General features: G+C 41.9%; 1 protein-coding gene across 1 annotated transcript; it reads right to left on the reverse strand.

The window, feature by feature from the left end:
* Positions 1-15990: 15990 nt before the first annotated feature.
* On the reverse strand, positions 15991-22099 carry ifrd1 (interferon-related developmental regulator 1). The gene is made up of 12 exons (XM_068587118.1): positions 21900-22099; positions 20160-20264; positions 19932-20013; positions 19529-19653; positions 19157-19314; positions 19016-19066; positions 18594-18772; positions 18291-18399; positions 17975-18109; positions 17640-17768; positions 16821-16916; positions 15991-16637 (listed from the first exon to the last, which is right to left on the reverse strand). The coding sequence occupies exons 1-12, from the start codon at positions 21928-21930 to the stop codon at positions 16551-16553; spliced, it is 1287 nt and encodes a 428-aa protein (XP_068443219.1). The 5' UTR covers positions 21931-22099; the 3' UTR covers positions 15991-16550.
* Between the last annotated feature and the right edge of the window lie 2828 nt (positions 22100-24927).

A 24927-nucleotide genomic window follows, 5' to 3' on the forward strand; every position in this document is an offset into this window, starting at 1 on the left:
TCAGGTACCCAACATGTTTTATCTAAAGTATACTAATGTTAACTTAAAATAGCCACTATCTACTTTCCTGGTCATACCATACGATATGTATGAAATATTAGTTGTAGCAGCTTTAACATCACTCTATCATGAAACCTTATGTGTGTCCTTTTGTGATAGACTAAAAAAAAAAATGTTTTCTTTCCTGCATTATCATTCTCACCGACATATTTTGTCACTCTAATTTAATTTCGAGCACCGTTTCCGCTGTAGCTTTACGGTGATTTCTTTCCCTCTCATATCTGTTATTGTGTGTACTGGAGAGTCGTGTTGTCTGCGTTGTGTTGTGTGTTGAGCGTGCCTTGTGTTGCTGCTGTCGCAGTGTTGCAAGTCTTACTTGTATTTTTCATTTTCAAAGTAAATAGTGCTAATCTGATTATTTACACCTTCCAAGTTGATTTCCATTTCTAAGCGTGAATGTCATCAAACTTTTTAATTCTATGCTCGACTTCAGACACTAATTCATCTTGTGTTTCTTGGATTTTCTTCAGTACTTTAATTTCATGTTTCTTACTACACTGCCTGAAAAATTGGCACAGATTTTATTTTTGATTCTCTTTGATGTATTTTGTACAGCAGCCCTTACCATTGCTATTCTGCGGCCTCATCTGCTCCCTCATCATTTCTACTCAAGCAGCTTTTGGGTGAAAATCAAACCCCCTAACCTCGCGTTTTGACACAGTCTGATCTTAGGCCCTGATGAATCAATACACCGATATTGTGGGGAGCTTTTTGCCATAACGCACAACTACAACTCATCCAGTGAAATGCTTCTGAAATAAGTCTGGCACTTTCAAGCTTTTGTGTCTCACCATCCCTTTGTTTCTACTGTTGAGTGTGGAAGAATGGCAGAATAATGAGGAGGAATTTGACAGTGAAACAAATAAATGGACACCATCATCCTTCTTGATGTATTGCGGGAGAGCAGCAAACCGCAGCAAGCAACAGCATTGAAATCTGGATACCAAAGATGTACATATGCTACTTAGATCTTACGACTGATGAGCCTGTGAGGCAAAACATAGAAATCCACCAAGAATAACCAGAAAAACAGGGTATTTCATGGTTTATGTCTTTTTTTTCACAACTATTGTACATTTTTACCACTTAACAGAACTTCCATGTCAATGTTAGATGGTTGTGTACCCAGCCTTCATGATAAACATGCCCTTCTTAGAGCCCGGGACAGGGTCACAAATCAATATGGAGATGGAGGAAATTGTCAATGTGCAAAATGAAGTCTCTTTTTATTGTTGTGTATTAACGAAAACAAAGTATAACACATGGACTTATACAAGTTCTCTCTGCACTGTTACTTTAAATGTAAAACTGCAAACAAGAATGAGTCAAGAAAAACATATTTATGCAACTGAACAACATCATTAAAAAAAAGAATATGAGCATAACTGAACATTTGCGAGAGGAGAAAAAAAAGGATAAGAATAGTATCCATTCATTTATTGAATCATTCTCTGTGCCTTTTCCTTCACTGTTTCTCTGGGTCATGTTTCCACTGTGCACAAGCAACAGCTTTGTTTCCACAGGGTCTGAACCGATAACTGTGGAGCTGTAAAGTCTGATACGAGGTTATCTGGTCCATCTGTTGGTAGAGTGTTGTGCCTCGAGCTGTAAATCTACATGTACGTGGAAAGCAAGACAACGAGGGTGGTAAAGAGACAAAACCTCTCAGTGGGTGTGTGGAGCTTGCTCGGATTGTTTTGCTTTGGGAACCCTTCAGGAGACTAAGGGAAGTCCGTACCAAACACTGGTATATCATTACAACTAACCTGGGTAAATCTCTATCATAATGATCAATAATGACATCCTGATGTCATTTCAAGGTTATCGTATCACTGAGTGACACATGAACCAACCCATATGTCATTAAAGGATATATTATTAACTGCAATAACAAGAGTTCTCATTCCCACTTGTTTGACTGTACATTGTCTGCAGTAACTTATTTACAGAAATATAATATTGACTTTGATGCATGACTTATGTAAGTTTGCTAAGCAACACAGAAGAGACTGGATGATAATGATAATCACTGGGATAAGAACATATTATGGGGTACAATTCAAAATAATGTGAATCAATCCCCCCTTCATGCAGTGATCCAAAATCTCGACTTTCCTCCATAGATGGAGCAATGCTGGTGGGATGTTTTTGTCCGATATTGTTGATGACGTTGATTGCTTTCTGACCAGATGTGTGCGGTCAACGTTCAACGTGCAACATAACACAAGGCCCGGTAGGTTCAGGAGTTTGAAGTAGGCCGATCTGACCTGATGAACATCATTCTCTCCTGGACGTCAGATCACGCTTGGATTTGAACAGACGTCGTTATGTGAAAGGCCTTTTATTATTATGGAGTACCATTGTGAAAGCTCAGCTCAGCACAGAGGGGAGGCACCCTGGCTGTCAGAAAGTTAAAAAAATAAAAAATAATAAAACGCCCACAAGCACATTTCAGGCTCACTAAGTAACAAGTTTATGTCGGTTTGATCCGTTCAAAAACTTCTGTGTAAAAATGGCATTTCATGGGCGGTTACATGCCGCTTCCTGGAGCCTTGTCTTGTTTGACCTCATTCTAGTGACTGTGCTGGGTTTCAGGCTTCCAGACAGACATGCTGGAGGAGCAGCTCTGGTCCTGAAATGAACCCATCGCATCATGTCTTCAGGTCTTGCAGTATTGAAAGCGCCAACTTTAGTGTTTGGGGCAGTGTCTGCTTTTTGGCAATAAGCGAAGATGTTGTCAGGAAAAACGATCACATTTATTTTTGTTCGTATCGCCTGGTGGGAGGGAAGGAAAACATAATTGTCGAGGACAAAAATACTGAATGAGTAATTTCCAATCACTTGCTCACCACTTTTAAATAGGAAAATATTTCAAGGCTTGTGTCTGGGGACTTTTAGTGCTTCTGAGGTGCTAATGAGGAAATTATTTCGTGAACAAAGACAGTGACCTCCTGGTTTGTTTCAACATTAGGGGGTGGAAACATATTTAGCGACGTGTCTGGGGGTCCTCCCCCAGTAAATCCTGAGCATAAACACCTACTTTTCTGCATTCTGAGGATTTTTTTATGCATCATTTTATGGTGGAAAACATCTTTATTTTTGTCAAGGAACATTTGGGTCTATTGTTTGCATAATTAACCTGTTTGAATGTGCATGTAGCAAGATTTATGCTGCAGGAAGAACATTATGCACATTCAAAGCATATATCTGTGTTCTCTGAGGAATTAAAGTTGAAGATTTGAGAACAAAAATCCTGATATTACTAGAATGAAGTTGTAATGCAATGAGAATAAAGTCTAGCAGTCGTCTGCTATGTATGAAGTTACCTTAATACTTCTACTGTAGTGCAGAGCCTCTGCTCTTCATCGGTGGTGGAACACCAAAAGTCACAGGAAACACTTCTGATCAGCCATAAATCTTACCATTGAGTGGCGTATTGTCCACACAAATGTTAATGTCATAACCTCTTATGAAGTGCAGCTCTTCCCTGCTTCCTAGCTCTACAAGTCTTGTTATATTATACATTCATTCTCAAATGTATTATTTGCTTTTTTTTTAACAGTTAATAGTTTTTTGTTAACAGACTAGAATTCCACCTTTTGGTTGATCTTGTTCTCTCTGTGACTTGTAGCTATAGTAGAGCCGCTTTTTTGATCAAAATCTCTACCAAGTTCGAAGCCCTTGGGTCACCGACTATCGACTTATTTCATGTTAATCCCTCTCTCCACTGTGACCAAAATCATATCTTTGACACCTGCTTTTGAAATCATGTATTAAGTTAGAGATAACATGTCCACACAGACATGCATTCATATTAACACCCTGTAGCAAAGGGAGAGTCAGCAATCAGCAATTCACACTTGTTGTGAAGTTACATGTGCGATTTCTGAAGGCTCTTCATCAGGACTCTTCATGTGGATGCTGTTCACAAAGATTCCTTTTCCCCTTTTCAAGTGCACTCCATCTGCCAGAAATATTGTGCTGTCAAAATATCTCAGACGGGAATGTTCAATAACTTCACCGTCGCAGATGCCAGCAGCCGTTCTCGTGCATTTGTTGGCAGTCTTCCTCTACAAAATGTATCTTTCCTGGCTGTCCAGATCTCCACACTTGTCGCTGGTTGATGCAGGACTATGCAATGCTCATTGAAGGAAACTCTGCGCGGAGACGCATCAATTCCCTCGTCAGATGTCAGGTGGACGCTGAGTTTTTGACAACTGCATAAAAATGTTGTAGGAACCACTCCACTTTGGCTTTTAGTCCATCGTTCCGACCGAAGTATGCCGTTTCTTCTCTCTTCAGATGTAAATGATGGTCCATATTTTAGTTATTATGTGTGTCTCTTTCCTGTCCTTCCTCTTATCTGGATCCAAGTGGAAGGAGCATATTTAGAGGTGCTTAATAGCTCTGCGTCTTTCTCCTCTGTATCCTTTCTTGTGCCTTCACCAATCTTCACTCTTCCTTTCTGGAAACGAGATCTCAGGGATGCTAAAGCTGCCCTTTGAATCCCAGCATAGGACCTTTTTTTTTTTTTTTTTACCAGAAGTGTACCTTCACAGAGCTTTCTCTTCTTCCTTTCCAGGGAGGAGACCTCTGGGATTATTTTGCTACCCATTGCAATGTCACCATTAGGCCTTTTTAGCAGAGGTTTACCTTCACAGATCTTTCTTGTTTTATTGTCTTATGTGTTGCATCTCTGTGGAATGTCAACACTTTTTTTTTTTTAATCCAGAGGCTTAATGGAGGCAAATACAAATGCTCTTTTTCCAAATAACTCTAAAGTAGTCTGAAGACATATGGGAGAGCTGCCTTCCTCTAATGATTTTAAAGTCTGTGCCACAGGAGGCAGCAATGCAGACGTCGACTGCATCTTGGAACAGGAAACCTACTTCTTGCAACTTTGATGTTTTTACAAGTTTCAAGTCAAGATTAGCTGCATACAAGAGCAAAGATTAACTGACTAAATGTAGCGTTGTCTGACAATGGCCAACCATATTCCAGATGAAGGATGACACAGATGCTGTTTTTGTCACGACCGGGCGTGGCACAAGAGAGACTCAGGTGCAGAATAACAGACAGGAGGCAGGAGGCAGGGTCACACAAAAAAGGCCCTTACGTACCGGTACTGAATGACGACTACAGATGTCATGACATACGACGACCTGACGGGGGAAAACAGGGAGGTATATATATAGGAGAGGAGAAACACAGGTGTGGGGCATTAACAATCAGGGGACACACGTGGGCGTGGCCGAGGACAGGTGAACAGAATGAAACAATCAGATGAGACACACATACACAATCAGGGTGACAGAGGAAACAGACAAACTACAAAATAAAACAGGAAGCCAACCGTGGCTTCCCGTGACAACTTTATTGTTTTGCTTATTGAATGACCAAAAAGTCATCAAAGCAACTTCATTTTAAACTTGTGAGACGGTTATGCAAAAACAGCTTCAGTCCAGGAGATAGACTGCTGATGTTATTGACTATTAGTTCTAACCTGCAGGTGCGTTATACCAAACAAACTATTCTTGGTGTGTTAAAAAGAAACACATTTGCGTGTACAGTTTGACTGTGTTCATCAGTTCTGTTGCTGTTGTTGTGAGGCCTACAACTTCCAATCCGCTTATGAAACAACACATTTGGACGGAGCAGCTCAGAGGTGTTGAAAAAGTGTGGAGAAAGGTAACGTGTAGAACTATAGATCTTGCTAAATCCTGTCATTTGCTGACTTGCACCTACCTCCTTGCAGTGTGTCATCCTGCATTGCGCAATATGTCAAAACCAATTAATTTAACCAAATGCATTGTGCACCAGTGGAACGAAAACTTTTTTTCAGCCAATATTAGAACTTCAAGTGTCAAGTTAAATGTGTCAAACGTTGCGTAAGCATTCTTTTGAAAGCTGGTGTTCATGGTGGCCGATGTTTCATTAACTGCTGAGTGAATCCAGTGTGTCCTCCGACAGCCGACACCATTCTTTAGCCCAGATCTAGTGTACCTTTTATACTGACTTTGAATCCTACAAGTGGTTGATAATCTGCAGAAATATATCTACATTGTATCTGCTTGAGCTAAACTCTGGCCCAGTGGGCTTGATCGGCAGATCATATGTTCTCTATCCCTTTAACGGTATTGCATACTTCACTTACAGATACTGTAACTCCTCTCTGCAGCATCTGACGTGTCTTGTGTGAGACAGCAAGTGCATTGCAAACAAAGCAATCAATTCAGGTCACACATGCTGACACATAACCACACAGCCAAGAGCTGAGCAAGGAAAGCATAAAGAATCAGGTATGAAATGCAATCAGGTTGTATGTGATTAACACATCTCATCCCTCGGAGGACAGGTGTTACGGATTACAGTTTTTTCTAATGTTCTATTTTATAACTATATGTGTGACTTTTGTCACCAGATTGTATTTGTACAAATCCTTTCACTGTCTGTTAAAACATGTATGAAAGAGAAAATGAAAGAGAATCCACAGACACTGACAATACAAGTACAAAAGTGGAATATTTACTATTATTAAACCCAGCTTCCTGTCACCGGCGAGGTGAACAAGAAGGTGCAGTAAACACGCGAGGGTTGACAGCGTTGATGGAATGGAAAAAAGCTGCCTATAAATAACATCAACGCGTTTGCCGGCCCTTGTAAAAAAAAATGATGATGGAATACATTTGAACCCTGACTGCCTGGTTAAAGGAGTGACAGATATACGGGGTACTGCTAACTGTCGATAATTGTCTTCTTCTGAGCTTGTGCTCCACTTTTCATCTTTGAAAAGGATAAAGATACGGTTGCCTTGGAGAGGCGGGGAATTATTGGAATGGTATAGGCAGTAAACCAGTAGCCACCATTTTGGTGATTTGTTTATGAAGACATCTTGTTATTAAAGTGAAGAGCATTCTTAGATTAAACCAGTCATCCATCTATTATCCAAACCGTTCGTCCTTCCACCTCCAACCACCTGCCAAACCCTTTGCACCTTTCCTCCACTATGACTCATTCCACACAGTGTCTCCAGTTTTCTTTGTTGTTACCAAAAATGTTCTGTTTGCTTGTTTTTTCTTTTTGATATCAGAAAAACAAGATTTTCTTGTGGTTGCAAGTAACATGAGAAGACAGCCGAATATACAGCATAAAAATCTATTCATCTTTTTTTCCTCAATAATCTTTTCAGACTTTCCTAAATGTTTGACTTTTTTCCCTGTGAAGTACTGCATAACTTAACCTTTCAATTATTATTCAAACAAAACACAGAAAAAGTTGGTTAAACTGGTCACAACCGAAGCCTTTACTTTGCTATGCTACGAAGCTAATCCCCGGCTCGCTCTAGCTCTATAGATCTAGCGTACAAACATGCAAATGGTCAATATTTTGAGAATTATGAACATCAAATAATCATATTTGAGGATGTAATTTGCAATATTTCAGGATACTGTATGTCCTTTTATGTCTTTATGTTCTTCCAGAGGCAGAGAATCTAACTACAATACCATATCTTCTGGACATAGAGACAGTCTGTCTTTTAATTCTCTGTGTGTGTGTGTGTGTGTGTGTGTGTGTGTGTGTTGAGGGGGGAGGAGGGTGAGGCTGTCAGCCTTGTTTCAGTGACCTTGTTTAATTCAGCACATACATCGCAACGCTCTCACACACGCACAGCCGCACACAGCCTGGGGCATGCGCACAGTCATGCGCACACACACATGCTTACAGTCGTGCGCACAGCACGGACGTGCAAACACACTCGAGCGCGCTTGCCCTGAGGCCGAGGACACATTTTGTCATTGGTGCTTATCAACGGATATAAACCACAGACAAGGAAAGTGTCTGTGTGTGCTGCTTATGCTGGCTAGTTGACGCGGGACATCGTCTCTGTTCCAGGACTATGTCCTTGTGCCAAATATATGGATATTACCACCGCATGCGGCATATATCAGCCCTCAGGCATGTGCTCTTCACCTCATCCAGGCAGAGACTGCTGGGAATCAATATATTGCTGTGATCATTTCTCACTCAAATCATCATTCATATGATAATGTGGCTAGATCTGTACTCAGGAAATGATTTCCTCTTCTTGATTCACCTCATGTTGCCTGCCACGATAAAAGCAATAAAAGGGAGGGAGAAAAAAAACACACACCGTGTGAAGCTGATCTAATTAAATTGGAAGAGCAGTGTGTGGAGATAATACGAGTAATGAGAGATCCAGCAGTTGGTAAAGGAGGAGATGGGGAAAAACATCTTGAAAAGCTGCCTTTACAGAACCGGCCAATCCAACTGGTGAGCTCCTACGGTGATGAGCAGAGGCGACCAATCAATTCGTTCATTCTGAGCCCTGGCAACAACCTCACCAGCGAAAGCGAAACAGTAGTGTGATGTGTGAGCGAGCAAGTGTGTGTGGACGGGAGGGGGTGAGGGGGGGGGGGTTGTCTTTGCATCTGTGTGGCAGAAAAGTGTCTATCTGTGCGGTCTCGCTCCAGAGTGAGTGTGCTGCTCATAAAGTCTCCGATAACATCTGTCCCGTCTCCTCGGTATTCAGGTCGTGTGTGTGTGAGCTGCCATGTCACACACACACACACACACACACACACACACACACACACACACACACACACACACATACACACACACACTGCCACGTCTGTTCTGATCTACTGTGTACATTAAAGACTAAGGCTGAGCTGTTTTCAACCCACGAGTGACAGATTAATTGATGACCTCATGAATTCATTATTACGATCTCCCATAAACACATGAGACACAGGCTGACCTAATACACACACACAGGTGTGTGCCTGCATAAATAAGATCGAGCGCAAAATTCGCCCACGTTGGTTCGGGCATAAATTGATAGGACAACCGCAAAAGGGGCCCAAGTTTGACCCCTTCTGATCCCGGGTGGTCCTTCTGTATGGAGTTTCAGGATATGTCACGTTCTCCCTGTGGCAGCAGAGGTTCCCACAGCTTCCTCCTACAGTCCAAAGACATGCAACTTTAGTTCATTTGGATTTTAATGGCCCATCGGTGTGAATGTGAGCGTGAATGGTTGCCCTGTCCTTGGTGAACCCTGCCTCTGCCCAATGTCAGCTGGGATCGGCTCCAGCCCCCGTGACCCTAAATAGGATAAGCGGTTTGAAGAATGGATTAGAATGCTGATGTACAGATAAATGTCCCTTCTGGGCAAAGGGAAACCAATATAATTCCAGCATAAAGGGGGACTTTTTTGGTTTTCAGAGGAGACCAAGATCAATGTGAGACACGTCCTGCCAGGGGAGACATCTCTGCAAAAAACGGCTTTGTGGAGTCGATAAGTTGAAAGATAGAGCGTAAGCACAGTGGCCATGTTCAAAGTACATAGATAAGCTGTGCGACTAGTAGCCGTCTGCAGGCCACAGCACCGTGGTCATACATTTAAAAAAAGAAACAGCACAGTCAGATTTTCCAATCCGTTTAAAACGGCTGTTTAGGGACAGCGCTGAGGCAACGTGTGTGGTTCATGTCATCTCCATTACGACGCAGGTCATTTGTTTGACCCTTAATGCGCCTGAAAGTAGCCTTCATCCTGAGTTACAGATCCTTCTTACAATAAATTATAATCACGTAAATGCACCTTGGATGCACTTAAACATCGACAGAAGAAGAGAGTTGGTCTTTGGCTCAAATTGGCTCATTGCAATTACATGAACAGAATCTTGGACCTGGTGACGTTTAAGGACGCCCTACAATCTAAAGATCTGTCAAAATGATCCTAAATTGCCCAAATCTCCAAATTGACACACTTAGATACCTCATATTCAATGTCTTGCCTCAACTTGTAGGTCAGAGGAACTATATTAAATATCCTCTACAGGACCACAAAAGCTCAGAATTTCAAGTTTTATGAAGTACTTTTTTTTACAGTCCATCCATACAAGACCCAAAGTGTTAAAACAAAGGTTTTATGAGCTGTCATGTGCCGGAATAGCTTCGCTTAGCTTAGCATAGCATAATATCTGCCTACCAGGACCTTTAAAGCCCAGCTAACCGTCTCCCGGTTGTAATCCCATATTTACTGCACAGGCATGAAACTCCAGTACTCGAGATCCTGATTTATTTTCCAGCTCTATAGGCTGTAGTTTTGGCTGAAAGCAGCTGATAGTGGGAGCTGACAGGGAGGGGAACCCTGCTATCTCTTCCCTCCTGTCAACGGAGTACTGCCTGCGATTCAGGCCGTGAGTCAACGCTTTGAAAGAGTAGATAAAGCCCCGGCCTCCCACGTGTGCCGACGTAGCTTCAAATGCCAAACTCAAGTGTGTATTGACTCAATTTGAATTTGTTTTGGGGTGGGGGTGGGATTGCAGATTTTGGAGGTTGAAGTCTAGACATGTATCTGTCAAAAAGTCAGCTCAGTGTGCACGTGCTGAGTCTCTGCGTCGCCGTAGGACCGATGCTGAACACAGAGGCAGGTGTCGCCCCTTAACTGTGTGGCCTCTTGCCTCCTCTCTGTGACATCATCCGGCGAGCAGTTGTCAGCCCTGATGGGGGGTCTGCGTTTGTCACTGGCCTACATCACAGAGAGAGAGAGAGAGAGAGAGAGAATTTGTCTGCACACGTGCACTTTTTGTGTGTGTGTGTGTGAGTGCTTGTGTGAGTGTACAGTAGCTGTGAGTCACACAGTGTGGGGGCTACAATGCATCTGCGCCCAGCACGACAAATGTGTATCGCTTGACTCTATTTCAAGTCTGCAACCACATTCCATATGGTGTCAGCTTTGCACACTGTGATATATAGGGCCTGCTCGGTTTTGCCGAGAGATGAATGAGAGGTGTGGAATTCAGTGATCGCATGTCTTACTGGTCACCGACTCACTCCAGAGTCAGAACAGAGCTGTTTTTTTGAACGTCTTAGACAAAGGGGCGGGCGGACTCCTACATTAGCAAGTGGAGGACAAAATGTACTCATTGGAGAATAGATGTAGTAGTAGTAGTATTTCTATTCAATTCAACCCAAATCGTTCATGTTTTCTTCTTAAAATCCATCCTCAGTATCATCAGTTATGCTCGGTTGCAAGTACAGAGGTGATCACTGTCAACTCAAGCGTTGATATGGCAGCCAGGTTAATGGTGAACAACTGCCACCACCTGGTGAAGTTTAAAATTACACTCACCTTGACATCATTATTACTGTGACATCATGTTCAGTTATGCCTACCACAATGTGAGCCTAATTACACCAGGGCTTTGCCGTTGAGATGATTCACAGCGTGTGTGTGTGTGTGTGTGTGTGTGTGTGTGTGTGTGTGTGTGTGTGTGTTTTTTATGTCTGTCAAAAAGCTGTAACATAAATAAACAGTATGACTTCAGTGAAAATCAACTTCACTGCAGCAGCAGGATGAGTATCACCAACCTCTTGTTGGCACAGTCAAAACTCTCATCATGCGACAAAATGATGTTTCCAAGCCGAGTACGCCTTTTCTACTCATGTCTTGTGTCAACAATTCCCAAAGTCAAAAAAAACGCAGCGTTCATTATCCCTCCAACTTCTGCTGAGTGTGTGTTTGGCTTTCAAGGAGACTGGGAATTGCACATGAGAGAGACCCATAAGAGGTTGAGGAAATCACTCACAACAGAGTAAACACAGTTTGTATTCCTCTCTGAGACGTTTGTCAAGTGGTAAAGTAATATCGAAGATTACGTGCCTCCGTGCATTGAAGTATCCTTCTGCCGCGACGTTATCCTTTACATAGAGGAAGTGGGAAACACAGATGGCACTGAGAGTAAATATGTGCTTGTATAGATGTCTTTGCAGACACCATTTCCCGACAATACGGAGTGTTACAGAGGTTAGAGCTTCTGACATACGATACTTAACCTGTGTGTGGTGATCGTGTGTCAGGCTTAACAGAAACAGGACAAGTTTGGTGCCACTTAGGTCACATGTTCCAAAAGAGGCAACCCGAAAGGTTATTGTGCTTTTTCTTGCCACTGAGCACCATGCTTGTGTTGCGGCCGTTGGCAGCTTCCATTCGAGGCCTGTGTGGTGTGATTGAGTCGTCACTGATGATGTCGTGGTCCCGCATCCCGTGAACCCCCACCGAACAGGTGTGGTGAGACATGGAGAAAGAAAATCTACCAGGTTGTCGGTTATAAAAACTTTTTTTTTAAAATCCAAAACCTCCTTCTCCTACTTTCCTTGCATTGGAAGTGCAACGATATGGAACATCACCAGACTTCCAAGAGGAAGAAGTCCGGCCTCGGCCCTCAGGACGGTGACCCTACATAGAACATGAGTCGCTATGCATTCAACACAGTTCGCACCAGAGACACTCGCAGTGAGAAACAGGGACTTGGTGTATGACCAGTGATTTATGGCTCAATATGCTGCACTTGGAAAAACAGCTAATATCTTACTCCTGGGAGTCTGCCAATTTTCCCTGCGTCTCACTTCATAAGTAGACACATTAACATTTCTCACTTTCTATTTACTCCCCTCTCCTCTTTGGTAAGAATGTGTGAATAAGCAGTGAACAAACAAGTAATTTATTCTCGCGGTGACTCTGCGATGTGTGTAATATCTTGAATAATGGAAAACCATCCATCCTCCTCTGTCTGCAGCTCAATCCATCAACACAGAGGTGGGGTTAGAACACATCGAGGCAGTCAATACAAACACATAGAGTGGTTGTCTCCGGGGTCATCGTGTTTCTGCTGCTGCTGGTGGCTTCTGAGTGTGTGTGTGTGTGTGTGTGTGTGTGTGTGTGTGTGTGTGTGTGTGTGTGTGTGTGTGTGTGTGTGTGTGTGTGCTACCTCTCCCTCTTCACAGCTACATAATCAGTCCACAGCAGATCTGATACAAGGCGATGTTCTCCCGAGAGAGGGCAAGAGCTGCTTCAAGAGTTACGTCATCTCCTGTGCAGTAAAACTCGGTCGCACAAATACAGAAAGAAAAAAAACAACATGTTTTCACCGTCTCAAATTGAAGCACTTGAGGGATATCCACGGCGGTTGTGTGGCACATCGGTGCTCCAGGAGGTGACAGGAGAGCGAGCTGGATCATTCTCTTGATATATGTATGCAGCATAATTGAAGTCATCAGAGGCAGAAGGCCTTTTTTTTTTTCGGTCACAACAACAGGCCTCCCTTTGGCGTGTTGGGACATTCGGTGACAAAGCGCCGCTAATCTCTGGATCCATCTTTCATCGTGATTGCTACTGTACGCGCCGGGCGCCGGGGCGGTGGAGGGGAGTACGTGGTGGCAACGTCACATATGTGTAAGTGGAAGTAGGTTGATCTATAGCAGTTGCCGCAGGAACAGCTGCTGAGATGTCAGCACAAGTGGAATACATATGTTAACCTAACCTGCGTGTGTGTGTGTGTGTGTGTGTGTGTGTGTGTGTGTGTGTGTGTGACTGCCACACACACTCAGTGTTTCCTTCTTTTCCAGGCCGTCTTTGCGGCCAACGTGGGAGTGAAAAAACTAAACCAAACTCACGGTGACTGCGTTTCGCAGCTGATCGAACACAGTGCACACGTCACCACAATCAACATGAAAGGTTAAATAAAGAAATCAATCCCCCTGACAAAGGTCAGCCGGCCGAAACCAAATTATGCTCATTTCAATCTGCGGCACCCGACCAAAACAGGAGAAGAGATTGAGTGCTATTGCTTCTCCCAAACTGAACCGACTGCTTTGCTCCTCCACACACACCCACGGGTTGGACTCCCACCCGCCGCACTGACACGAGGTGTTGTTGGTCCAAGGCTCCTGAAGCACGCCGCACTTTCCACTGCTTTTCCTCGTCTTCCTCACAAATGGGAATCGCTAAAGCGACAAGTCGACGAAACAATTGAGTGTTCGGACTTTTAAAATGCAACGAGCGCATCACGACACAGAACTGAAACTAATTATTGATTCCACTGATGATACCTCAACACATCTCTCGCTCCTCATGTATCCCTCTTAATTACAGAGAGATGTGTGGTTTTTTTCTTTGCAAACAGACCGGGATGAAATATGACTAATAACAATGGACCATTAGCATTCTGTGCATTCCTTTCTTCCCCTAAAAGTGAGAGAGGATCTAATCAAATGATAATAGTTATCTACAGAGAAAGCCATGGTAGCTGGGCGAATGTGGTTTTTCAAAGCAGAAAATCAACACTGAAACGTAGAAGGTTTTTAATAGCAAGTATTAAATTCAAATTTAAAGCTGCTGCAATCAATATTTTTAGATTACGAATGGATTAAATGATTACGTGTATGTGAGAAGGGAGGATAGTCGTGATGAACCCAGAGAGAACCATCAGTTCCCCTCAGCTACAGATCCTTTTAGCATCCACCCATCTATCATTACCCACAGTATTGTGGGTAATGTAGGCAGCACTTATCGACAGGGAAGAATTGTTTGTGGAATAAAAACTGCTTTTTACCATCTTGAGTCAATGTCATAGAAGAGACATAGTAATCTATGAGTACTTCTTTTTTCATATTGTCTGATTCTATTGAAACCTGACAAGACGGCCTAAATACCCACGTTAACCACCACTAAAAACTATATGCTAGTTTGTTAGTACATTTGTATAATTGTATGTTAATCCACCACCAACAGGCCTACAAGGTCAAGGACGAGAAGCAAAGCACTTTTTTTTTCTCACCCTAAATCATTTAAAACCACAAATTCATGAGACGAATGACTTAACGTAATCAGTAACTGCCAGTGCTGAAATTTGTTCAGCTTAATGTTCTCAGAAATGTGTGCAACACGTGCAATTACCTCCCTGAGGTTTGAGCCATTCAAAATGGAAATGATCTCACTCAAAGTACGTAGGTTTGAATGGTGCAAGAAAAATGACCGGAGTTTGCGTTGACCCCTCGGTTCGCCTCTCAGGTCACCGCCTCAAACCGCAAGCGTCATGTCAGACGCTGATGTCAGGAAGCTGCAGATAAGCCAGCCACAACCTTTCATTTACTTTAGGAGATAGTGTGCTGTGAGAGGCAATGGGAAATGACGGGGCATCATTTGGCTGAGGGAAGGCAGTCAGTCGGTCCCAGACAGATAGAGTTTGATGAAGAGCGAGGGCTTGATGAAGAGCGAGGGCTAGAAGGTGAGACGGCTTACTGAGTCTGGTGTATGACATCACAGTTAAAAGGTTCAACATCATTTAAATTAGTTTTTACTTGTGACACAATGAAGATTCAAATTATAAAAAGGAGCCTGAAGCTCCAATATGTTAATACATGCTCATCTTCATACCAATGCATTAGAGTTATTGATTCAAGATACAACCGTCCTCTGCAGAAAGCTAAAAAGGCCGGCCACAAAAGAAAGTTCCGGTGCGGCTAAATGGCGGCATCGATTGCAGGCCTGTGTGTGTATATAACGGGACAAAAATTATTGCTCGGACAATTTGTAGCGCTGACACATTAACCTTTATCATACGACCTGTGGACTATTTTTATGGCCGTATTTAAAAAGCTTTCAAGTAGGACCCCTGAGAGCTGAAGCGTGCATAATGCATGTTGAATCTCCATCATTTCCTGTGGACGGATATCAATAAGCCCAGAGTTTCCATCACATCCTCATATTCATGTTGGGAGATTGAGTGTGCTGCTCAGTCAGGGTCACTAGAATGCCACCGTGCCCTTGGCTGCAAGTTCCTTCACTTTGATATGTGGAAGCAGCAATGAATACAACGATTTGTACTGCCCCTTTGCTCAAAATGACCTCCATATATAAATGTGTGTACATATATATAAAAATATCTGCCAGGATTTTCAAGTCGCTTCCTCCAAAGCCTACTTACTGCCTTATTTAGTCTTAACGGGCAATGATGCTTTGAGCGATCCCCTTAATGGTTTTTGAACAACTAATCTTGTTCCGTCAGCATCACCATCAGTAAGTACAGTAAATCTTGTGTAAGTAAAAACAGAAATTAGGGATCCATTTCTTACAGCTTTTTTGTTTATTTCACCAACCCTTTTTGAGTGTATACCCAAAACTTAAAAGACATCCCAATATGCACAGGGGTTCTACAGAAATAACCTGCTATGAGTTATCATGGCAGAGAAACGTAATAAAGAATTCAATAAGGGGTTAGATCAGTCACAGCATGCGTCTTAACATCGCTATGAAGTAAGGAGACCTACATGGGGCATTTAACTTAAGTTCCCAAAAACAAAACAAAAAAAAGGGCCACATTATGAATATTAACATTAGCAGCAAACAAATATACACTATATGTACAACACCACGGTTGATGTGTGGATACATTAAAGTTAATACAAAATCTATTGTTTGAATATCAAACGCTCACCTCCTGCAGGTTGGAAAGGAGGCTATGAAGCCACCGCTCATGTCTCCAGAGGGCGAGTGCTTGATAATATTCAAAAGATAGATTTTGAGGGATGATCACATGGACACAAGGTTGTGACAATTCATCTAAAAAGCAGGAAAGCCTGATAAATATGGTATTAGAGTGAAAAAGAAAAGAAAAAAAAAGTTAAAATTCTCCCACATCAACTCTCTTGTCCCTAAACTTGCTTCTGGCCTTGGTCCGAGCCTTGAATGCAGCAGAGTTGTGAAGATGCTGGAACAGAGATGGGGGAAGTCAAACAATTTAATTAAATAAAAACCACAAGCTTTAATAATTATACACAGCATGTTTGATGTGGCAATCGTTTCACAAGGTTTCAAAACACTATGCAAGAACTTCCTTTTGACACAAAAGGGATTATTTTTGAAAGTTGAAATGACCCGTGCACGTACGTACCCTTTCAAAGCGAGGGATTTTCATGGCCTTCATTGTGGCTGAATCAACCAGCATAGGTGGTCCCAGTTCAAACACGTCTCTGATGAATTCATTTGCCTTGAGAAGTGAAGTAAAAATAGATAGAATATTCCTTTATTAATCCCACAGTGGGGAAATTTGCAGGATTACAGCAGCAAATTGGCAAAGTGCACACAAGCAACATAGTAAAATAAAAAATATAAAATTAAAAACAGTAAGAATCTGCAATAACAATATTATATACACTGTCAAAATACAATATATTAATATTGCACTGGCTGAAGTGATTAAAGTGAATAAAGTTTTTGTAGTCTGTGCTAATAATACTACTAATACTACTAATACAGCATAATACAAAATCTGCAAGACACTAGTTTGGAAATTTTAGATACTGTTTTTTTTTGTCATTTGTGTGCTCATCTTCACTTGTGAAATGTTGCACTTTTCCACAAGCACTGGCTTCCAGCCAAAGTGCAGACTACTTTACAAACCAGCTACTTGTAATTACTTTTTTTTTCTTCTGCAAGCCGCAACATTATCCTAAATCAAGTTGTAAGTGGTGTCTTCCTGCATCAGGCAGGCCCACAGATCTTCATTGTCTTTTAGTGCTGTGTCAAGGCAGGAGAAAAGAGCTCCTGTTACATTGCAGCCAACCCCACCCAAACTCATGATTCTGCAGTGCAATTAAAAAAGGTCAAGTCATCTGCATTTAAATGTTGAGTCCGTCATTGACTCCTACATTAACGCCATACTCGTTCATTCTTTTTTTTTTTAAATGAGGGGAATAAAAACACAACATACCTGTAAGTGGTAGTTCATTCCAGAGCCAACAAACTCTCTGAAGGCATCATATGTCCTCTTTCTGACCCAGCTGTCAATGGTCATACGCTCCGCCCCAAAGCGGATGGTCTCACACTGAATGTCACCCTCCTGGAAGAATGTAGATTGGAGGTGAGAAAATGCCAGAAACAGATTCCTAAATTGGCAGCCGTAGTCTTCAGAGGTCCTCTTTCTGAATCTCAACTAAAACCACAGAATAGCTGACTTGTTCACTCTTAGGCATCCAGGCTAAGAGGAGGAAGAAACTTAGAAAACCAAATCAACCTCTGACAGGTAAACTGACATCAAGCACCCACCTCAACAGCTTTGAGAACGTCTCTGAACACCGACCGCTGCTTCCTTTTGTCGGTCTTGGCTCTGTGCTTGTGACAGTCCGTGGCCAACGCGTTCAGTTTGTCACAAAGTTGCTCCCATTCATCAAACTCAAAGTCCTGAAGGGCAAAAGAAAGCAATGCTGCATTCATGTCCAATAAAAAAAGGATAAAGAGACGTACTGTGTGCAAAGAGAAAATGTAGGGCAACAACAAAGATCAAACTACAGTCCTTTTGCAGCCAACAACATTAATTCAGTCCCATCACTTGACCGTACTACAGAAATGACAATTAACTTACTGAGTCCATGTCTCTCGCCAACTCAAAGAGCAGGGCAATCGTCTCCCCTGCAGCAATTCTCATGTTGACATCCTCACTTTCCAGCAATCTTGGCAGTTTAGGCAAGTGTCTGCATTACAAAACACATGCATTACAAAATATAAAAAAAATACACGCATCATTTCTTACATTTTTCAGTGCTCATTTGGGTCTAGTGCTCATTTGGGTCTAGGTTTCAATAAAACAAAATAATGTGTGGTTAAGGTTAAGCTCACAAACGCAACTGTGCGACTTGGTTAAAGGGTTGACAAGAGCAGGTCTTACTTGCACAGGATGTCTTTGAGCTGGCTGGAGGTGCAGATGGTGAGCAGCAGTGCCCAGGACAGCAAGGCGTTGGTGTGGAGCTGGCTCGTCTGCGGACTAATCAAAGGACACGTACCATCCATCCTCGCATAGGACCGGGTAAACAGGTTCTCAAAGTACTCCATTGTAGCATGCACGTCCTAGAGAAACAAAGCAGCAGAGCTCATGTGAAACATGGTTATTAAATACTGGAGGTGTTCACTTTATTGAGGTACATTTTTGGGTTCAGATTCCAGTGCTGATATCACCAATGTTAAGGCAGAATGTTACAGCTGAGAGAACAGGACTGACAGACGATTGTAGAGAAGACATAAACAGCAGCTTTCCCTTAAACAGACGCATCAAACCACAGAAAAGATACCAAGAAGAGATCGAGAACTTACTAAAATGTCATCCTCTGCAACTAAAGTACAGAGACCCAGACTTGTCGCAACCTGGAAGGTAAACAGAGAACTTTGGTCAGTTAACTTTCCACAGCGTATACACGTTTTAGAAAAATCCAGACAACCACATGAGGTACTCACAGCCTGTCTGGCTTGTATGTTGGCTGATCCATCTGCCAGGATGTTTTTGAAGATTGGTTTTAGGGTCTTGAACACCTCCTCGCTCTCGATGCCCGAGCCCAGCTGGATACACAGCAGGCAAGCTAAAGAAGCTGCCGCTCGCTGCTCTTCGCCTTTGCCTGCAAAGAGGGAGGGTGGGCGTGAACGTATCGCGTCGATTTTACCATATCATCCCGTAAATTTGGAACAGATCCCTTTATAATAAAATCACTTTCATGTCCTGATTTAAACCCAGTATTCGAGAGCCACTTATATTCGAAAAAGCAACAAAAACACCCATCTGACAAAAACAAGAACAGACTGTCGAAACACCTAAATTATATGTTCTGGTACCTTTCTTCAGGCAGCGTTCAATGCTGTCTGTGATAGTCATCCTTCTCTCAGAGATGAACTCGTACAGGATCCGTGTGGCCATTGCATTCCTAAGCCCATCCAGTGCTCCTTGTCTGGTCTTAGCACTGAGGAAACAGATCAAACCATTCATTATTGCCATAAGTGATGCAGCAGTGGAATGTCAGAAAAAAAAATATGAGCTTGGATAAGGACCCTACGAGTCAAGCAATATAAACTTATAATGCATCTGCTTTGTTTCTAGTAGACTAGTTAAAGTATAATAATACAACAGTAAAGGCTATATGACATCAAGTAACAAAATAGGCCTAACAAACTCAGAACAGACATGTTGCCGTCTGTGTACCAATAATAGATAGCATGTGTAGGCAGCACATTTTATTACCTCTTATCAACCGTGCTGTCTATCAACCCCTTCAGCTTGAACTGGAAATCCTCGTGGGCTGAGTCCTCACTGGTCTCTCCACCTGGAAATGCCACAGGATGTAGACACTTGCCTGATATACTTCACAATACGTGCTATAACTTTTCTTGTGTTAAAAAACGGGCAGTTTTTCCTCAATAAGTTGCCCAATAACATACGATACACATATAGGTGCACACGCAAACATACCTTCATCTGCGACACTGGCGGTGTCACTGAAGCTGCTGCAATGACTGAGGGTCTCAATGGAGGCATCCTCATCACTGAAAGGATGCACATTTCCATGTTGCCCACCTGTAAGCAAAACGAGACCGTCATAAGAACAAAAGATATTATTTAGACAAATCAAATATGTTCGTACCGTGCAGCTGGTCCAGTTAAGGCCATTATGCAACCACAACTTTCCACAAGTACTGTAGCAAATACTGCGGTTATCTAATCTGAATGCATGTCCTTTGCATGCCTTATCTTGCCTGCTGTACTTTCATTATTGCTTATGAAACTGCACCATGTTGCCAAGGTCAACCCACACTTATGTTGACTGTGTAAACATTGGAGGGTCATGGGTCAAAGTAGCTGAATTTTGGGGACCCGACAGAAGCTCCGACAATCTGCTACAGGAAATACTTTCAGGTCCAAAACTAATGTTCAGAACAGAAGCACACGGTTTCAGAAACCGTCCAAAACACAGAATAGCAAACAACCACTTGTCATGGAGGGCAAGAGGGAAGCTGTTCTATTTTCCAAAGTCCACACCATATTAGTACAAGTGATAAGGTGAGGCTAATAGGACAGAAAACTCGCAGACAACAGGCACTGTTGCAAGTATTGTGTGTGAATATTTTTTTAAAAGGTCTGAAGCAAGATGAGTGTGGGAGAGTTGTGAAGTCAGTGAAAACGCGTTGATTGTATGTAGTTGTTAGAAACCATGAATAATAATGCATAGTATGGTGTAATAAAGTGCTTTCACAATGGTTGTGCACTGAAACTCAGACTCAACAGGCGCCAGTCTGCTCCGGCCTGACCTGAATTGCCCTCAGGAAGGCATGCTGGTGACACGTCGCACTATAAAAACATGTATTAAAGTAATCCCAACCATAAAGAAAAGTAATTTATTGACGGACGCAATAGGAAGCACTGTCCATTCATTTTTAAAAAGTGGAATTTTATCCACCTAAAAGAAGGCTATTTCTGTGAGTTTACGTGGACTCTCCCCACACGACAGCTGATTTCTGAGAACCGGGCGCCGCCTCTTTACCGCCCCGCTCTCTTGAGTCCAAAATGTCCGCCTTGTTGTCGCTAAACAATAACAACAGGCAAACAATTACATGGTATTCATGAAACAGGTACCTGGCATTCAGGTCAGCTTAACGTCACATATTCGGTAAAAGATTAATTGAGGTCAATCTTCAGAGTTCGAGCGAATGTTTAGCTAACATATATAACGCTAGCTAAGTAGTTTGTAATTTGGAGACCCACAAAAGGTTATTAATTAGTCTGTCTAGGCAATAATCACAACAAAAGTTGTCAAGTATGTGGGTTATTTACATTAAGTTACATGTAGCTCGACCAAAGCAGTTTCTTTCTCGAGGGAAGTGGACATTAGCTAGCAAGCTCTAACAGACGTTAGCTTGTAGCGAACGACGAGAATAAAGAGCTTTGAAGTGGCATTGTATACCTTAGTGTATTATCTTGTGTGTCATTGAATGTGAATAATGTTGTCGTATGACGGAACGTTTTTCTAAAAGCGATGCTTTGTGTGACCACGACGAGTTAGCTTTGTATTTCGACGTAGGCCAGCCTCTGGCGTTTGTAGTCCTCACTTTCAACACGTTCAACTCCAGTCAATGGGCTGAAAACACGGAATGAACTACAGCTACCAAGAGCACATGCGCAGAGGCAATGCACCGCGGCCGCTCGCTTACTTACCCTTGCTATTCTTCTTCTTGTTCCTCGGCATTTTCGTGCAGATAAACGTACAGTTTGATCAAAAATCAGCCAATACACGACCAGCTTTTATTAAATTGTCTCGTAAAATGAAAATAGTCCCGTGGTACCGCGGATAAAAAGGAATTGAAGGCGATCTGGGAGATAAACTGTTGGCCGAGACGATACATTTTCCCTCATAAACCAGGGTTGCGTACATAGAGGGCGGCTCCGAGCTTTTATACCGGCTGACATGTCACGAGGAGTTTTCCCGGCAACTCCGACCAATCCGGGAACAGAAGCATGCCTCGCGTGTGTTCGCACGTGATGTAGGGAGCAGAAACGTGGACACTGGTTATTTTAGGTGACGTGGATTATTTTAGGTGACGTGTTTATCTGATTATGGACATAACAGTTTTGGACGTAGTATGAAGCAAAGGCTAAATTAAACTTCTGATCTTTATTAAAGGCAACAGAAAAAAACCACCAGCAGAAAAAAAAAACATATTTTGTGGCTATACTGTGGGATATAAAGCCTAAGTGAAGTTATACTACTCTAGATAGAGTGTGTATACATGTGTGTGTGTGTGTGTGTGTGCGTGTGTGTGTGTGTGTGTGTGTGTGTGTGTGTGTGTGTGTGTGTGTGTGTGTGTATAAACATATATATATATATATATATATATATATATATATATATATATATATATATATATATTACTGTAAAAGTAATCTGTGGTGGAAAGTAACAGAACATTAACTCCAACTCTGTATAATGTCACTTTGTACTTACATTAAGCATTAGGCAATTGAGTAATAAGAAAGGATAATCTCCAAGTATCTGCTGTAGGCTGCTTGCACATCACATTAAAACATCAATACGATATTAGTATGTGCAAGAATAACACCTTAAAAAGACCATCACACATAAAGAGTATTTCTGCTTTTGATACATACTTTTTGAACAAAAAAGTAAGTACAAGTACAAAAAAAGTCTATTTTTGACCTTGATTTGCAGCTTTGTGATTGTCCAAAACAAATTAAAAGTCTAATTCTTTGCATTTGCAATAGTACAATGAAGCACCTTTACTTTTAACATACTATTTACATTTTAGCATTGCAATACTTATACTTAAGTAAAGGCTTTGAGTGCATCCTCTACACCTGTCTGTGATACAATCAGCATACATAATCATGTAACCTAGTAGGTGACATCATAGGCCTGTCTGCTGCGGCACACAGCCTCCTATGATTATGTCCCTCTGTAATGCTGTGATTGTAATCATTTACTTCCATAATGCAATCAACACTGTGATGATAGAGCTCTGTGATGCAGTTGATGCAGTCATTTTATTATTGTACAATGGATGCTGTGATTAGAAAACTGTGATGCTGCAGATATGCTCTTATTATATAATGCATTAGAAACTATGATCATAACCTCCTGTGATTACAGTCCTTTGAGAAACAATGCAGAATATGTACAATATTGTATGTTGTGAATACAAAGGTAGACAACAGAACAGAAACACATAACAGAAGAAAAGCAACAGAGATGCACTTTGTCAATTTCTTACTGTTGTGAATGTGGATGATTAAACATCTTTTAGTCTTTCTGTTCTCAGGCGCCTTTGCCAAGTTTCACTGCAGAAACTTTGAAATCTAAAGCAGTTATACAAATTATATCAATTTGCAGTACACAGGAGATGGACACAGTGTCCAATATAATGCAATCCAATGTGATTACGCTTCATGGCTCATGCTCTGCGATCACTGCACCGAATGAGATGGATTTGGGATGAAGGAGGATTCTGTCTATGCCTTTCAGAGGAGAGCAATTGATTGGAACAGTCCAAAAGTCTGCAGTCCAGGGGTGTGAGTGAAGGTAAATGCAACCATAACATTTGTGCATGGGTGTTTCATATTTCTTTCATTCAGAAGAAGAAAGTAAAACACAAGAGGTTTAACTTGATGCTTTTTCAGTCTTGTTGCTTTACTTGCAGAGGTACAAGGAGTAAGACAAAGATGACAAAGAGATAATCAATTCTAGAGACCACAGTTTCACACACATACTGCAGTTAGTGGTGAATGCAATAAAAATCTCAAGGATGAATGCATTGTATCAATTCCTTTAGCTCAAACACTGAGTTAGAACGTTTAGAGAGAATTTTAATTGTCAAATCTCCATAGTCATTAAAATATTTATTTGGCCCAAAATCTGCAGAGTTACTTCTGTCTTGTTTTGCGGGAAGCTGACACACAAACTGAAGAAGCTATAGGCTTTCATTTTCCATCATTGTTGTGTGTCACTGAAAATAAGGCCAGTTATTGCCATTGATAATAACCACTTGTGCATTTTTATTCCGTAATCTAGCCAAATGGGAAGTTGGACCATTTCCCCAAATATGTGGGACAATGGGTATCAGTAACACATAAGCTTCCTGGACAGGAAGAGACAGGCGCATGTCCAATAGCTGTACTCCAGCTGTCACGTCGGAGTTTACTGGTCTGGATTCTAGTCTTTTGGGCATTGTTTTGGAATAATCTATTCTCAAACTGTTCATCAGACGCTGTATTTTAAGGTGTCCCCATTATTCTTTCCGTCACGAGGTATATATGTAAATGTACTTTACCTTCTGTGAACAGATTTACAACATGGAAACTCTTCTTACGCACATACACACACACACGCTTTGTCCGTGAAGCAAACTTCATACAGCTCGTTTAATCTTGTGTTTTTAGTTTAATTTCTCGGCAGAGGTAAAGTACAGGACAGCATCTGATAACCACAGTTTCCGCAAAGTTGACCTGCGTGCTGTCAAATGTCCAAGTGAACATTTCTCAAATATTGGCCTCACAAAGAGCTGGGATTGAATCATTCCAGTTAATTATCTTCTCTGGCTTTTGTTTATTTCCGTCATTCCGCATTTTGCTTGACAGAACAGAAATAGTTCATTCTTTTTCACAGAAGTGGAAAATCTCACAGATGCAGCCTCCATGCTGCCATTCCCACGGCCCAACTGTCAACAGTGTT

The sequence above is a fragment of the Clinocottus analis genome, unplaced genomic scaffold (assembly GCF_023055335.1).
Source record: "Clinocottus analis isolate CAN_PGR_092001 unplaced genomic scaffold, fCliAna1.0.p SCAF_20, whole genome shotgun sequence".
Classification (NCBI taxonomy): Eukaryota; Metazoa; Chordata; class Actinopteri; order Perciformes; family Cottidae; genus Clinocottus; species Clinocottus analis.

Coding starts and splice junctions, on each gene's coding strand:
- ifrd1 (XM_068587118.1), bottom strand. CDS start 21,930: ATGCCGAGGAACAAGAAGAAGAATAGCAAGG. Junction 19,315..19,528: donor TGAACGCTGCCTGAAGAAAG/GTACCAGAACAT, acceptor CCCTCTTTGCAG/GCAAAGGCGAAGAGCAGCGA. Junction 19,067..19,156: donor ACATACAAGCCAGACAGGCT/GTGAGTACCTCA, acceptor TTTACCTTCCAG/GTTGCGACAAGTCTGGGTCT.